Source organism: Convolutriloba macropyga, chromosome 11, assembly GCF_964194025.1.
Source record: "Convolutriloba macropyga chromosome 11, txConMacr16.3, whole genome shotgun sequence".
Taxonomy (NCBI): Eukaryota; Metazoa; Xenacoelomorpha; order Acoela; family Convolutidae; genus Convolutriloba; species Convolutriloba macropyga.
Window position 1 is genome coordinate 8,116,960 of NC_134478.1, and position 16,741 is coordinate 8,133,700.

The following is a 16,741-nucleotide window of genomic DNA, read 5'->3' on the forward strand; positions in this document are numbered from 1 at the left end:
CCTCTACATAAAACTTGTGCGCGAGAATGCGTTGCCTTTTTCCATTTGCGCGCTGAGGTATGATAATCTTGTGGAACCTTTTTTGTCATTTATCTGTTATCCGTCAATCTGAGAGGCACACTTGATAAAGTTAATAAAACTGGATGCACAAACCTTCCAATATCTTTCAGTGTCAAATATGTAATATTGTTTACTCTTCCTCGAGTCTTCCATTTGACCAAATATCAAACTGGACCATATCAACTCCGTACATATCAAACAAACCACCACATTATATTAGTGTTAAATGTTAAAATGATGCTGAACATGTTGTGAGCTGAAATGGATAGTTGTAACTCTGGGAACGGAGGACTTGAAGTGGAATTGCAGATGCCGAACGAGTTGGACTTGCATCGATTTGGATTGCAGGACAACGTCGAGTTAGAAGCGATAGAAGTCAAAAGAATCAGTATTAATCAGGTTAGATAGATGTGTTTGGGTTCCTAAATTTGCGCTTGATGTGCACACGTCAGAGCTGTAAATTTTGCTCACGTCAGAGCTGTAAATGCACACGTCAAACCCGTTTTTGCAGCCTCCACTACAATGCATCCCCATCCCCTGCTCTAGAAATGTGCTTTTGTATTGCAAATGATTGAGATATAGCACTCGCAGTTGAAGGTATTATATGTACTCAGAAATCTATGTGAAATGGAAAGAATCCACTGTCGGTATTTTAAATGAAATTTTTGCCGGGCGCCAATTTCACTTCTTGTCAGAATGGAACAAGATAAACAGAGAGGCTGAGAGAAATAGTAAGTTGATGTGCACTTTTGTAAACCTTAAATAATTCGTGCGGCGTAAAAAAGATTTTTATTTTGTGTGCTCATGATGCTCAAATATAGCGTGATTGGTCCGGGCAAGCTATAATGTTTAAAAGAAGCGTAAATTGATTAACGCGATAGGGCAATACTGAAAGAAAGTCATTGACAGATTACGGGTTTAATATCGCGTCGGAAAAGCCAAGAAGACAGAAATGAAAAGTCCGAAGTTTATGCATTAGTTGAGTACTTTTGGTTGCAAAACATTTGGTTGCAATATCTCCTATCATTTGCGATTCAGAAATCGCACTACGAAGGGCGCCCATTGGACCGCCTCGGCCATCTTAGTATAGGGCTATTGAAAAAAATGTTAACCTGCTTGCACTCTTTATAACGGATTTTATAAGTCGGCAGTGTTTTCGACCCGGATTTTATAAGTCGGCAGAAGTTTTTCCTGGTTTGCGTGATTGATGATCACTCCTCATTTTGCATTACACGATTATAATCTTTTCGCAGGGACCAGAATTTGACTCACTGGTGGCGATGCACGTGTTCGAGCGCAAGTTTGGCTTTTCAATCTTTGGAGCAAGTTGTCACGATCAGTTTCCAAGAGTTGACGGCATTTCACCGAGTTAGTTTCTTCCTCTTTTTAAATTTTCTCACCATAACGGAAAAGAAAGGTTGATTTCAAGTTGCGGCATGCGGAACCGTCATTTGGAATAGTTTTATTTGCTGCGCTGCTAGAAAGTAAACACCTGAAGGATCTGAAATCTGGAAATTCGCGTGATCTTGGATATTTTCCATTTCTTAATGGTGCATGATATTTAAAAGAAAACCCCAGCCAAGCGTTTGATGATGCAACTTCCGTTTGAACAAAAATAACTTACAGTTTGTGTGATGTGAATTTTTTTAAAAAAAGTAAACAATAGTTTTTCCTTCTGAACTGACGTTGGCCAGATTTTAGTTTAGATTATAAATGCATTATTTGCTTCAGGTTAAGACAAAACTTCTGGTAAGAGAGAAACTGTGTATCAATCAATTGCCACTAACAATCATTCAAAGTGACGACCCATTTCATTACCAATTAACCCTATCAATCAATGTTCATATTTGATCTAATTTCAAATAACCCTTCCACGAGGAATATTTAGCTGAAAAGATTTTGTTTTAAAACGACAATGGCTGACATTGTTTTATATATTCAGGAAAGATAACAGGATATTTAAATTTCTCAATAAAAAGATGAATTTTACACTAATTGCATTGAATAAAACTTGCGTTGACAATCCTTTTAACGAAACTTTTTCGTACTTGAGAAACGAAATTTTAATTAATTAGCTTCAGTTAAATAGCTATTAAAGAAAGTGCGAGTTTTGATAAGAAACAAAATATTTTCCGGTTTCAGATTCTCCAGTTTCGCGATCTGACGTTCAAGTTGGAGATGAATTATTGGCAGTAAACGGAATCAGTCTAGAGCATTCGACACACGAACAAGTCATTACTCTTATTCATAAGGTAATTTTTCATTTGAGAGGAGTATTAGTTTTTAGCCGGAGTTTCACTTAGTATCGGGAAAATATTTACCTTTATTTGACGTTGATATACTGCGATGCAGAGTAAATTGTTGTTCCCGTGCTCATAAATTGCTGTAAATTTATTGCACTTTCTTTGAGATGATTCTGACGAAAAAATCTGTAAAATAACTGCAAATAATTCACTGATAATTTCATTTTTTTGGAGAATTTCCTACGGGAATGATAGCATTTTTCAAACTTTTTTTTTACTAAAATTGATTTTATTGCTGGATTTAGTATGAGTGTGGAATAAAGTTAATGCAGCTAATAAAGAATAGAGCTAATAGATGCATCTAAAAGAGCTTATTTCATGCAAAATGTTTACCCAAAAATGACAGTTGTTCATCTTCGTTGTATAAATTGCAGCGCTCAATCGTTCCAACATTTTTTTAGGTTTCAATTTTTTCCCAGCAGTATTCTTTCTTTATCTTTGGATGTTTGATGATGCAAGTTTTCTCGCAAATTAGAAGTTGTTATTGCATTTTTTAGTAGATACAATAGAGTGAGATTGGTGATGTGGTTTTCTTGGTAATGATGTGTTTTCTTTTTTTCCTCCCTAATTTTTTTAGTCGTTTTTTAATTGCTCTCGAACGAAGTTTGTATGTCTCAAAAGTGTGCTTTTTCAAAACGCGGAGAGGAGTATCGGCATTCTACTTTCTTTTACGAATCGAAGAGGAATATTGCTATTCTACAGGTTTTTCAGCTGCAGCGAGTCTGTTTATGGCTTGAATTTTGACGCCTAACATCGACTTCTGTTTTAGAACGAGACTTCTGTTGTAGAACGAGTATTTGACATAAACAGTTGCTTAGTTTCTTATGTATAGCAATCAAGATCTGCTGGTAATATTTGAGGTTAAAAGGTTTTAATAAGTTTGCCCATAAAATTCCCACCTCCCTATGCAAGTTAGAGACACTCCTCTGCTTATCACCCACCTACTTTACCTCACGCGACCCTACCAACCCCCAACCATATCCCCAAGTTCACCCCACACGCCCCTCCTCTCTACTGTTTGTGCCATTCAGTTCCTAGACCCCACCCCCTTGCCCAATCAAGGTCCACAAAATCCCGATGCACGCACCCCCAAACTGTGAACAATGTGTCTGCTGCGAAAGTGAAACATAAATTGCTCTCAAATGAAGTTCGGAACAATTATATTTGTCCTGTGTTATTTTTGTGCGATTTTTTGCTTCACCGATTTTTTCGTGTGACCCTACCTTTTTATCCGCAAAAACAGGATAAACAGGCAATGCCCGGAGTTCATTAAGCGGCTGAACAGCTCTTTTGGAGCCTCACGCCTTACTCAACCTCTAAGTATGCTATTCACCAAAAATATTTCGGAGACAGTTTCGTGGTATAAGGGGGCGGTTCCCAATCTTAAAAAAAGTTGGACCCCCTCACTCAATCACTCACTCATCTCCCCCCCCCCCAGCACCACCACCGCTCAATACTCCCACGTCAACCCTCCTCCTGCCATTTTGCAGCATTCTCTCGTCTAGCCCTTCCAACCCTACATCCCCACACCGCTTGATTCCCACCCCCCCCAAATAATACTAGCATCCCTAAGGAAGCCAACCGCCCGCTGGTTTGAAAGCAATTAGCCCAATTTATCTTGGTTGTATGTTTTATAGGCAACTAAATTTTTGGATCTTTACCTCTCCCTCTCTCCCAGATTAATGGTTGCATATTGTGTGCAACCACCAAGCATACGTCCCAATTATGCAAAGTTTCTGTTTGACGTTTTTGCATTTTTGTTCTTGAGTTTTCTTCGATTTTAAGTAGGCTTTTCATTTGACTTTTTGATTTTGTGACACAACTAAGCGATTGTACGTTCAAACGAATTTGGTTTGAACGAATTGATTGGGAAAGAGAGTTTCAAATTTGTTGTAGGATAGGGGCGATGACGTCAGACTGCCATCAAGGAGGTCGCAGGTGTGAACCGCTCTAGGGGCGGTATTTTTTGCACCCTTTAAAAATTTTCTGACTCCCTGTAAATTATATCCCCCGCATTTTGTTCGAGAGCAATTCATCCAACGTCAACCGGTATGTGTTTTTTATGACTATGGACGATATCCCTATTGAAACAGTTGTTTTAATGTGTGCTGCCGATGGTGCGTTTGTTTGGAAATGTTTGTGTCACTCGTTGCTGATTTTGTAGCTGTTTTTGTCAGAACGTTTGAGCACCTGAACGCTCCCTGTCACGTCAGAGCAGTGTTTGTTGATGTCATGAATTTTTTTACTTAGCTCCGTGTAGAGGCGATAGGACGGTGATCGAAGCGATATGCTGGCCCTGAATTAACGTCAGGCTGACCGAATTAACGTTAGACGGACCGACAAGGACAAAGCTGTAAGACTTGGGGGATTGTGAAGCGTAAACCGTAATTTTTATTGCAGGAGATTGTAGAAATTCATACACCTTCTGCGAAGCACGTCGAGTTCTGTTGTAGAACGGGTATTGGACATAAACAGGCGCTTAGTTTCTTATTTATAGCAATCAGGTAATATTTGAAGTTAAAAGGTTTTAATAATTTTCCCATAAGATTCCCACCTCCCTATGCAAGTTAAAGACACTCCTCTGCTTATCACCCACCTACCTTACCTCACGCGACCCTAACAACCCCCAACCATATCCCCCCGTTCACCCCACACGCCCCTCCTCTGTAGTGTTTCTGCCATTCAGTTCCTAGAACCCACCCCCTTGCCCAATCAAGGTCCACAAAATCCCGATGCACGCACCCCCAAACTGTGAAAAATGTGTCTGCTGCGAAAGTGAAACATAAATTGCTCTCAAATGAAGTTCGGAACAATTATATTAGTCCTATGTTATTTTTATGCGATTTTTTTGCTTCACCGATTTTTCGTGTGACTCTTTTACCTTTTCATCCGCAAAAACAGGATTAACAGGCAATACCCGCAGTTCATTAAGCGGCTGAGCAGCTTTTTTGGAGCATCACGCCTTACTCAACCTCTAAGTAAGCGATTCACCAAAAATATTTCGAGGAGACAATTTCCTGGTGTAAGGGGCGGTTTCCAATCTTAAATAAGTTGGACCCCCTCACTCAATCACTCTCATCCCCCCAAGACCACCACCGCTCAATACTCCCACGTCAACCCTCCTCCTCCTGGCATTTTGGAGCCTTCTCTCGTCAGCCCTCCCAACCCTACATCCTCACACCGCTTGATTTCCCCCCCAGATGATACTAGCATCCCTAAGGAAGCCAACCGCCCGCTGTTTTGAGAGCAAATAGCCCAATTTAACTTGGTTGTTGTAGTTTTATAGGCAACTTAATTTTTGGATCTTCCCCTCTCTCCCAGATTAATGGTTGCATATTGTGTGCAACCACCAAGCATACGTCCCACATGTGCAAAGTTTCTGCTGGACGTTTTTGCACTTTTGTTCTGAGTTTTCTTCGATTTCAAGTAGGCTTTTCATTTGACTTTTTGATTTTGTGACACAACTAAGCGACTGTACGTTCAAACGAATTTGGTTTGAACGAATTGATTGGGAAAGAACGAGTTTCAAATTCGTTTCAGGATAGTGGCGATGACGTCAGACTGCCATCAAGGAGGTCGCAGGTGTGAACCGCTCTAGGGGCGGTATTTTTTGCACCCTTTAAAAATTTTTTGACTCCCTGTAATTTATATCCTCCGCATTTCGTTCGAGAGCAATTCATCCAAGGTCAACCGGTTTGTGTTTTTTATGACTATGGAAGATATCCCGATTGAAACAGTTGTTTTAATGTGTGCTGCCGATGGTGCGTTTGTTTGGAAATGTTTGTCTCACTCGTTGCTGATTTTGTAGCTGTTTTTGTCAGAACGTTTGAGCACCTGAACGCTCCCTATCACGTCAGAGCAGTATTTGTTGATGTCATGAATTTTTTACTTAGCTCTGTGTAGAGGCATTAGGAAGGTGATCGAAGCGATATGCTGCCCCTGAATTAACATCAGATTAGACGGACCGACAAGGACAAAGCTGTAAGACTGTTAGGGGAATGTGAAGCGTAAACCGTTAAAATTTTTATTGCAGGAGATTGTAGAAATTCTTACACCTTCTGCGAAGCACGTCGAGTTGTTTTGTAGAACGGGTATTGGACATAAACAGTTGCTTAGTTTCTTATTTATAGCAATCAGGTAATATTTGAGGTTAAAAGGTTTTAATAATTTTTCCATAAAAGTCGCACCTCCCTATGCAAGTTAGGGACACTCCTCTGCTTATCACCCACCTACCTTACCTCACGCGACCCTACCAACCCCCAACCATATCCCCCCGTTCACCCCACACGCCCCTCCTCTGTAGTGTTTCTGCCATTCAGTTCCTAGAACCCACCCCCTTGCCCAATCAAGGTCCACAAAATCCCGATGCACGCACCCCCAAACTGTGAACAATGTGTCTGCTGCCAAAGTGAAACATAAATTGCCCTCAAATGAAGTTCGGAACAATTATATTAGTCCTGTGTTATTTTTATGCGATTTTTTGCTTCACCGATTTTTCGTGTGACCCTTTTTCCTTTTCATCTGCAAAAACAGGATAAACAGGCAATACCCGCAGTTCATTAAGCGGCTGAGCAGCTCTTTTGGAGCCTCACGCCTTACTCAACCTCTAAGTATGCGATTCGCCAAAACTATTTCGAAGAGACAATTTCGTGGTATAAGGGGGTGGTTTCCAATCTTAAAAAAGGTGGACCCCCTCACTCAATCACTCTCATCCCCCCTCCCCCCCGCACCACCACCGCTCAATACTCCCACGTCAACCCTCCTGGCATTTTGGAGCCTTCTCTCGTCTAGCCCACCCAACCCTACATCCCCACATCGCTTGGTTACCACCCCCACCCCCCAAATGATACTAGCATCCCTAAGGAAGCCAACCGCCCGCTGGTTTGAGAGCAATTAGCCCAATTTAACTTGGTTGTAGTAGTTTTATAGGCAACTAAATTTTTGGATCTTTTCCTCTCTCCCAGATTAATGGTTGAATATTGTGTGCAACCCACAAGCATACGTCCCAATTATGCAAAGTTTCTGCTTGACGTTTTTGCACTTTTGTTCTTGAGTTTTCTTCTCGATTTCAAGTGGGCTTTTCGTTTGACTTTTTTATTTTGTGACACAATTAAGCGATTGTACGTTCAAACGAATTTGGTTTGAACGAATTGATTGGGAAAGAACGAGTTTCAACTTCGTTGTAGGATAGTGGCGATGACGTCAGACTGCCATCAAGGAGGTCGCAGGTGTGAACCGCTCTAAGGGCGGTATTTTTTGCACCCTTTAAAAATTTTCTGACTCCCTGTAAATTATATCCCCCGCATTTCGTTCGAGAGCAATTCATCCAACGTCAACCGGTTTGTGTTTTTTATGACTATGGACGATATCCCGATTGAAACAGTTGTTTTAATGTGTGCCGCCGATGGTGCGTTTGTTTGGAAATGTTTGTCTCACTCGTTGCTGATTTTGTAGCTGTTTTTGTCAGAACGTTTAAGCACCTGAACGCTCCCTATCACGTCAGAGCAGTGTTTTGTTGATGTCATTAATTTTTTTTACTTAGCTCTGTGTAGAGGCGTTAGGACGGTGATCGAAGCGATATGCTGGCCCTGAATTAACGTCAGATTAGACGGACAGACAAGGACAAAGCTGTAAGACTGTTAGGGGAATGTGAAGCGTAAACCGTAATAATTTTTATTGCTAGAGATTGTGGAAAATCTTACACCTTCTGCGAAATACGTTGACTTCTGTTGTAGAACGGGTATTGGACATAAACAGTTGCTTAGTTTCTTATTTATAGCAATCAGGTAATATTTGAGATTAAAAGTTTTTAATAATTTTCCCATAAAAGTCGCACCTCCCTATGCAAGTTAGGGATACTCCTCTGCTTATCACCCACCTACCTTACCTCACGCGACCCTACCAACCCCCAACCATATCACCCCGTTCACCCCACACGCCCCTCCTCTGTACTGTTTGTGCCATTCAGTTCCTACACCCCACCCCCTTGCCCAATCAAGGTCCACAAAATCCCGATGCACGCACCCCCAAACTGTGAACGATGTGTCTGCTGCCAAAGTGAAACATAAATTGCCCTCAAATGAAGTTCGGAACAATTATATTAGTCCTGTGTTATTTTTATGCGATTTTTTGCTTCACCGATTTTTCGTGTGACCCTTTTTCCTTTTCATCTGCAAAAACAGGATTAACAGGCAATACTCGCAGTTCATTAAGCGGCTGAGCAGCTCTTTTGGAGCCTCACGCCTTACTCAACCTCTAAGTATGCGATTCACCAAAACTATTTCGAAGAGACAATTTCGTGGTATAAGGGGGCGGTTTCCAATCTTAAAAAAGATGGACCCCCTCACTCAATCACTCACTCATCCCCCCTCCCTCCAGCACCACCACCGCTCAATACTCCCACGTCAACCCTCCTCCTGGCATTTTGGAGCCTTCTCTCGTCTAGCCCACCCAACCCTACATCCCCACATCGCTTGGTTACCACCCCCCCCCCACCCCCCAAATGATACTAGCATCCCTAAGGAAGCCAACCGCACGCTGGTTTGAGAGCAATTAGCCCAATTTAACTTGGTTGTAGTAGTTTTATAGGCAACTTAATTTTTGGATCTTCCCCTCTCTCCCAGATTAATGGTTGCATATTGTGTGCAACCACCAAGCATACGTCCCAATTATGCAAAGTTTCTGCTTGACGTTTTTGCACTTTTGTTCTTGAGTTTTCTTCTCGATTTCAAGTGGGCTTTTCGTTTGACTTTTATTTTGTGACACAATTAAGCGATTGTACGTTCAAACGAATTTGGTTTGAACGAATTGATTGGGAAAGAACGAGTTTCAACTTCGTTTTAGGATAGTGGCGATGACGTCAGACTGCCATCAAGGAGGTCGCAGGTGTGAACCGCTCTAGGGGCGGTATTTTTTGCACCCTTTAAAAATTTTCTGACTCCCTGTAAATTATATCCCCCGCATTTCGTTCGAGAGCAATTCATCCAACGTCAACCGGTTTGTGTTTTTTATGACTATGGACGATATCCCGATTGAAACAGTTGTTTTAATGTGTGCCGCCGATGGTGCGTTTGTTTGGAAATGTTTGTCTCACTCGTTTTTGATTTTGTAGCTGTTTTTGTCAGAACGTTTAAGCACCTGAACGCTCCCTATCACGTCAGAGCAGTGTTTTGTTGATGTCATGAATTTTTTTTACTTGTAGAGGCGTTAGAACGGTGATCGAAGCGATATGCTGGCCCTGAATTAACGTCAGATTAGACGGACAGACAAGGACAAAGCTGTAAGACTGTTAGGGGAATGTGAATCGTAAACCGTAATAATTTTTATTGCAAGAGATTGTGGAAAATCTTACACCTTCTGCGAAATACGTTGACTTCTGTTGTAGTACGGGTATTGGACATAAACTGTTGCTTAGTTTCTTATTTATAGCAATCAGGTAATATTTGAGATTAAAAGGTTTTAATAATTTTCCCATAAGATTCCCACCTCCCTATGCAAGTTAAAGACACTCCTCTGCTTATCACCCACCTACCTTACCTCACGCGACCCTTCCAACCCCCAACCAACGACCCTACTATCCCCAAGTTCACCCCACACGCCCCTCCTCTCTACTGTTCGTGCCTTTCAGTACCTAGACCCCACCACCTTGCCCAATCAAGGCCCCCAAAAACCCAATGCACGCACCCCCAAACTGTGAAAAATGTGTCTGCTGCGAATGTGAAACATAAATTGCTCTCAAATGAAGTTCGGAACAATTATATTAGTCCTATGTTATTTGTATGCGATTTTTTGCTTCACCGATTTTTCGTGTGACTCTTTTACCTTTTCATCCGCAAAAACAGGATTAACAGGCAATACTCGCAGTTCATTAAGCGGCTGAGCAGCTCTTTTGGAGCCTCACGCCTTACTCAACCTCTAAGTATGCGATTCACCAAAACTATTTCGAAGAGACAATTTCGTGGTATAAGGGGGCGGTTTCCAATCTTAAAAAAGGTGGACCCCCTCACTCAATCACTCACTCATCCCCCCTCCCTCCAGCACCACCACCGCTCAATACTCCCACGTCAACCCTCCTCCTGGCATTTTGGAGCCTTCTCTCGTCTAGCCCACCCAACCCTACATCCCCACATCGCTTGGTTACCACCCCCCACCCCCCAAATGATACTAGCATCCCTAAGGAAGCCAACCGCCCGCTGTTTTAAGAGCAATTAGCCCAATTTAACTTGGTTGTAGTAGTTTTATAGGCAACTTAATTTTTGGATCTTCCCCTCTCTCCGAGATTAATGGTTGCATATTGTGTGCAACCACCAAGCATACGTCCCAATTATGCAAAGTTTCTGCTTGACGTTTTTGCACTTTTGTTCTTGAGTTTTCTTCTCGATTTCAAGTGGGCTTTTCGTTTGACTTTTATTTTGTGACACAATTAAGCGATTGTACGTTCAAACGAATTTGGTTTGAACGAATTGATTGGGAAAGAAGGAGTTTCAACTTCGTTTTAGGATAGTGGCGATGACGTCAGACTGCCATCAAGGAGGTCGCAGGTGTGAACCGCTCTAGGGGCGGTATTTTTTGCACCCTTTAAAAATTTTCTGACTCCCTGTAAATTATATCCCCCGCACTTTGTTCGAGAGCAATTCATCCAACGTCAACCGGTTTTTGTTTTTTATGATTATGGACGATATCCCGATTGAAACAGTTGTTTTAATGTGTGCCGCCGATGGTGCGTTTGTTTGGAAATGTTTGTCTCACTCGTTGTTGATTTTGTAGCTGTTTTTGTCAGAACGTTTAAGCACCTGAACGCTCCCTATCACGTCAGAGCAGTGTTTTGTTGATGTCATGAATTTTTTTACTTGTAGAGGCGTTAGGACGGTGATCGAAGCGATATGCTGGCCCTGAATTAACGTCAGATTAGACGGACAGACAAGGACAAAGCTGTAAGACTGTTAGGGGAATGTGAATCGTAAACCGTAATAATTTTTATTGCTAGAGATTGTGGAAAATCTTACACCTTCTGCGAAATACGTTGACTTCTGTTGTAGTACGGGTATTGGACATAAACTGTTGCTTAGTTTCTTATTTATAGCAATCAGGTAATATTTGAAATTAAAAGGTTTTAATAATTTTCCCATAAGATTCCCACCTCCCTATGCAAGTTAAAGACACTCCTCTGCTTATCACCCACCTACCTTACCTCACGCGACCCTTCCAACCCCCAACCAACGACCCTACTATCCCCAAGTTCACCCCACACGCCCCTCCTCTCTACTGTTCTAGCCTTTCAGTACCTAGACCCCACCACCTTGCCCAATCAAGGCCCTCAAAAACCCTATGCACGCACCCCCAAACTGTGAAAAATGTGTCTGCTGCGAATGTGAAACATAAATTGCTCTCAAATGAAGTTCGGAACAATTATATTAGTCCTATGTTATTTTTATGCGATTTTTTGCTTCACCGATTTTTCGTGTGACTCTTTTACCTTTTCATCCGCAAAAACAGGATTAACAGGCAATACCCGCAGTTCATTAAGTGGCTGAGCAGCTTTTTTGGAGCCTCGCGCCTTACTCAACCTCTAAGTATGCGATTCACCATAAATATTTTGAAGAGACAATTTAAGTATGAGGGGGCGGTTCCCAATCTTAAAAAAGTTGGACCCCCTCACTCAATCACTCTCATCCCCCAGCATCACCACCACCAGTCAATACTCCCACTTCAACCCTCGTCCTCCTGGCAATTTGGAGCCTTCTCTCGTCTAGCCTTCCCAACCCCACATCGACACATCGCTTGATTCCCACCCCCCCCCCCCAAATGATACAACCATCCCAAGGAAGCCAACCGCCCGCTGGTTTGAGAGCAATTAGCCCAATTTTCTTGATTGTATTAGTTTTATAGGCAACTTAATTTTTGGATCTTCCCCTCTCTCCCAGATTAATGGTTGCATATTGTGTGCAACCACCAAGCATACGTCCCAATTATGCAAAGTTTCTGCTTGACGTTTTTGCACTTTTGTTCTTGAGTTTTCTTCTCGATTTCAAGTGGGCTTTTCGTTTGACTTTTATTTTGTGACACAATTAAGCGATTGTACGTTCAAACGAATTTGGTTTGAACGAATTGATTGGGAAAGAAGGAGTTTCAACTTCGTTTTAGGATAGTGGCGATGACGTCAGACTGCCATCAAGGAGGTCGCAGGTGTGAACCGCTCTAGGGGCGGTATTTTTTGCACCCTTTAAAAATTTTCTGACTCCCTGTAAATTATATCCCCCGCACTTTGTTCGAGAGCAATTCATCCAACGTCAACCGGTTTGTGTTTTTTATGACTATGGACGATATCCCGATTGAAACAGTTGTTTTAATGTGTGCCGCCGATGGTGCGTTTGTTTGGAAATGTTTGTCTCACTCGTTGTTGATTTTGTAGCTGTTTTTGTCAGAACGTTTAAGCACCTGAACGCTCCCTATCACGTCAGAGCAGTGTTTTGTTGATGTCATGAATTTTTTTTACTTGTAGAGGCGTTAGGACGGTGATCGAAGCGATATGCTGGCCCTGAATTAACGTCAGATTAGACGGACAGACAAGGACAAAGCTGTAAGACTGTTAGGGGAATGTGAATCGTAAACCGTAATAATTTTTATTGCTAGAGATTGTGGAAAATCTTACACCTTCTGCGAAATACGTTGACTTCTGTTGTAGTACGGGTATTGGACATAAACTGTTGCTTAGTTTCTTATTTATAGCAATCAGGTAATATTTGAAATTAAAAGGTTTTAATAATTTTCCCATAAGATTCCCACCTCCCTATGCAAGTTAAAGACACTCCTCTGCTTATCACCCACCTACCTTACCTCACGCGACCCTTCCAACCCTCAGCCAACGACCCTACTATCCCCAAGTTCACCCCACACGCCCCTCCTCTCTACTGTTCTAGCCTTTCAGTACCTAGACCCCACCACCTTGCCCAATCAAGGCCCCCAAAAACCCAATGCACGCACCCCCAAACTGTGAAAAATGTGTCTGCTGCGAATGTGAAACATAAATTGCTCTCAAATGAAGTTCGGAACAATTATATTAGTCCTATGTTATTTTTATGCGATTTTTTGCTTCACCGATTTTTCGTGTGACTCTTTTACCTTTTCATCCGCAAAAACAGGATTAACAGGCAATACCCGCAGTTCATTAAGTGGCTGAGCAGCTTTTTTGGAGCCTCGCGCCTTACTCAACCTCTAAGTATGCGATTCACCATAAATATTTTGAAGAGACAATTTAAGTATGAGGGGGCGGTTCCCAATCTTAAAAAAGTTGGACCCCCTCACTCAATCACTCTCATCCCCCAGCATCACCACCACCAGTCAATACTCCCACTTCAACCCTCGTCCTCCTGGCAATTTGGAGCCTTCTCTCGTCTAGCCTTCCCAACCCCACATCTCAACATCGCATGATTCCCAGCTCCCCCCCCCAATGCTACTAACATCCCCAAGGAAGCCAACCGCCCGCTGATTTGAGAGCAATTAGCCCAATTTAAATTGGTTCTATTAGTTTTATAGGCATCTAAGTTTTTGGATCTTTCCCTCTCCCTCTCTCCCAGATTAATGGTTGCATATTGTGTGCAACCACTAAGCATACGTTCCATTTAAAGTTTCTGCTCGACGTTTTTGCACTTTTGTTCTGGAGCATTCTTCGATTTCAAGTGGGCTTTTCATTTGTTTTCTTGATTTTGTGATACAACTAAGCGATTGTGCGTTCAAACGAATTTGGTTTGAACTAATTGATTGGGAATGAACGAGTTTCAAATTCGTCGTAGGATAGTGGCGATGACGTCAGACTGCCATCAAGGAGGTCGCAGGTGTGAACCGCCGTAGGGGTGGTTTTTTTGCACCCTTTTAAAATTTTCTGACTCCCTGTAAATTATACCCCCGCATTTCGTTCGAGAACAATTCATCCAACGTCAACCTGTTTGCGATTTTTATGACTATGGACGATATCCCGATTGAAACAGTAGTTTTAATGTGTGCCGCCGATGGTGCGTTTATTTGGAAATGTTTGTCTCACTCGTTGCTGATTTTGTAGCTGTTTTTGTCAGAACGTTTAAGCACCTGAACGCTCCCTATAACGTCAGAGCAGTGTTTTGTTGATGTCATGAATTTTTTTTACTTAGCTCTGTGTAGAGGCGTTAGGACGGTGATCGAAGCGATATGCTGGCCCTGAATTAACGTCAGATTAGACTGACCGACAAGGACAAAGCTGTAAGACTTGGGGGAATGTGAAGCGTTAAGACTTGGGGGAATGTGAAGCGTAAACCGTAATAATTTTATTGCAGGAGATTGTGGAAATTCTTACACCTTCTGCGAAACACGTTGACTTCTGTTGTAGAGCGAGTATTGGACATAAACAGTTGCTTAGTTTCTTATTTATAGCAATCAGGTTATGCTGGTAACATTTGAGGTTAAAAGGCTTTAATAAGTTTTCTCATGAAAGTCCCACCTCCCTATGCAAGTTAGAGACACTCCTCTGCTTATCTTCTACCTACATTACCTCACGCGACCCTACCAACCCCCAACCATATCCTCAAGTTTACCCCACACGCCCCTCCTCTTTACTGTTTCTGCCATTCCGTACCTATACCCAACCCCCTTGCCCAATTAAGGTCACCCAAAAACCCGATGCACGCACCCCCAAACTGAAAAATGTGTCTGCTTCGAAAATGAAACATAAATTGCTCTCAAATGAAGTTCTGAACATTTATATTAGTCCTGTGTTATTTTTATGCAATTTGCTTTGCCGATTTTTTGTGTGACCCTTTTACTTTTTCATCCGCAAAAGCTTGATAAACAGGCAATGCCCTGAGTTCTTTAAGCGGCTGAGCAGCTCTTTTTGAGCGTCACGCCTTACTCAACCTCTAAGTATGCGATTCACCGAAATTTTTTGAAGACATTTTTGTGGTATGAGGGGGCGGTTCCCAATCTTAAAAAGTTTTGACCCCTCACTCGTCCCCCCACCACCACCACCACCACCACCAGTCAGTACTCCCACGTCAACCCTCCTCCTCCTGGCATTTTGGAGCCTTCTCTCGTCTAGCCCTCCCAACCCTACATCGACACATCGCTTGATTCCCACCCCCCCCCCAAATGATACAACCATCCCAAGGAAGCCAACCGCCCGCTGGTTTGAGAGCAATTAGCCCAATTTTCTTGATTGTATTAGTTTTATAGGCAACTAAATTTTTGGATCTTTCCCTCTCCCTCTCTCCCAGCTTAATGGTTGCATATTGTGTGCAACCACCAAGCATACGTTCCAATTATGCAAAGTTTCTGCTCGACGTTTTTGCACTTTTGTTCTGGAGCATTCTTCGATTTCAAGTGGGCTTTTCATTTGTTTTCTTGATTTTGTGATACAACTAAGCGATTGTGCGTTCAAACGAATTTGGTTTGAACTAATTGATTGGGAATGAACGAGTTTCAAATTCGTCGTAGGATAGTGGCGATGACGTCAGACTGCCATCAAGGAGGTCGCAGGTGTGAACCGCTCTAGGAGTGGTATTTTTAGCACCCTTTTAAACTTTTCTGACTCCCTGTAAATTATATCCCCGCATGTCGTTCGAGAACAATTCATCCAACGTCAACCGGTTTGTGTTTTTTATGACTATGGACGATATCCCGATTGAAACAGTAGTTTTAATATGTGCCGCCGATGGTGTGTTTGTTTGGAAATGTTTGTCTCACTCGTTGCTGATTTTGTAGCTGTTTTTCAGAACGTTTAAGCACTTGAACGCTCCCTATCACGTCAGAGCAGTGTTTTGTTTTTTACTTAGCTCTGTGTAGTCGTTAGGAAGGTGATCGATGCGATATGCTGGCTCTGAATTAACATCAGATTAGACGGACCGACAAGGACACAGCTGTAAGATTGTTAGGAGAATGTGGAGCTTAAGCTGTAATGATCAATATTCAAAATTATTGCAAGAGATCGTAGAAATTCTTACACCTTCTGCGAAACACCGTGCTTTTTAAAACCGTCCTCACTAATGTACTTTCGGTAATTTCGGAGTTTTGAGTGTGGAGTAAGATGATCCTCACTTCGCTTGCAACTTTTTCACCTCACCTTTCAATATCAGTGTTCTAGAAACGAAAAGGTTGGTTTTGAATTGTAACGACTCCCAATTAATGTCAATAGAAGTTTGAGTTTTTTTAATTGCTCTAAAAAAAGTTTGTTACAATCCCATTAATTAGCCCAGCAGTCCTTTTACGGCTTGAAGAGTGATAATGGTATTCTACAGGTGTTTACAATCCGAAGTTTTTCTATTGTTTTGGCGGTCTCTGTCTTGTTATTAGTTGTGAGATGTTTCACTCAATTTTCCACGAATTTCAGCTTTCAAAGCGAGATAAACAGATAA

General features: G+C 42.0%; 2 protein-coding genes across 2 annotated transcripts in view; one reads left to right on the forward strand and one right to left on the reverse strand.

Moving 5' to 3' along the window:
- LOC142349484 (coiled-coil domain-containing protein 89-like) overlaps window positions 1-16,741 on the reverse strand; it is a 188,827-nt gene that overhangs the window by 106,926 nt on the left and 65,160 nt on the right. The gene's annotated exons all lie outside the window — the stretch shown is intronic.
- Window positions 144-16,741, forward strand: part of LOC142349480 (uncharacterized) — a 161,565-nt gene continuing 144,967 nt past the window's right edge. Inside the window, exons 1-3 of the mRNA XM_075401066.1 lie at window positions 144-459; window positions 1,314-1,428; window positions 2,203-2,312. Of these exons, the coding sequence (XP_075257181.1) occupies window positions 322-459; window positions 1,314-1,428; window positions 2,203-2,312 (363 nt within the window). The 5' untranslated portion in view covers window positions 144-321. The remainder of the gene's footprint in view (window positions 460-1,313; window positions 1,429-2,202; window positions 2,313-16,741) is intronic.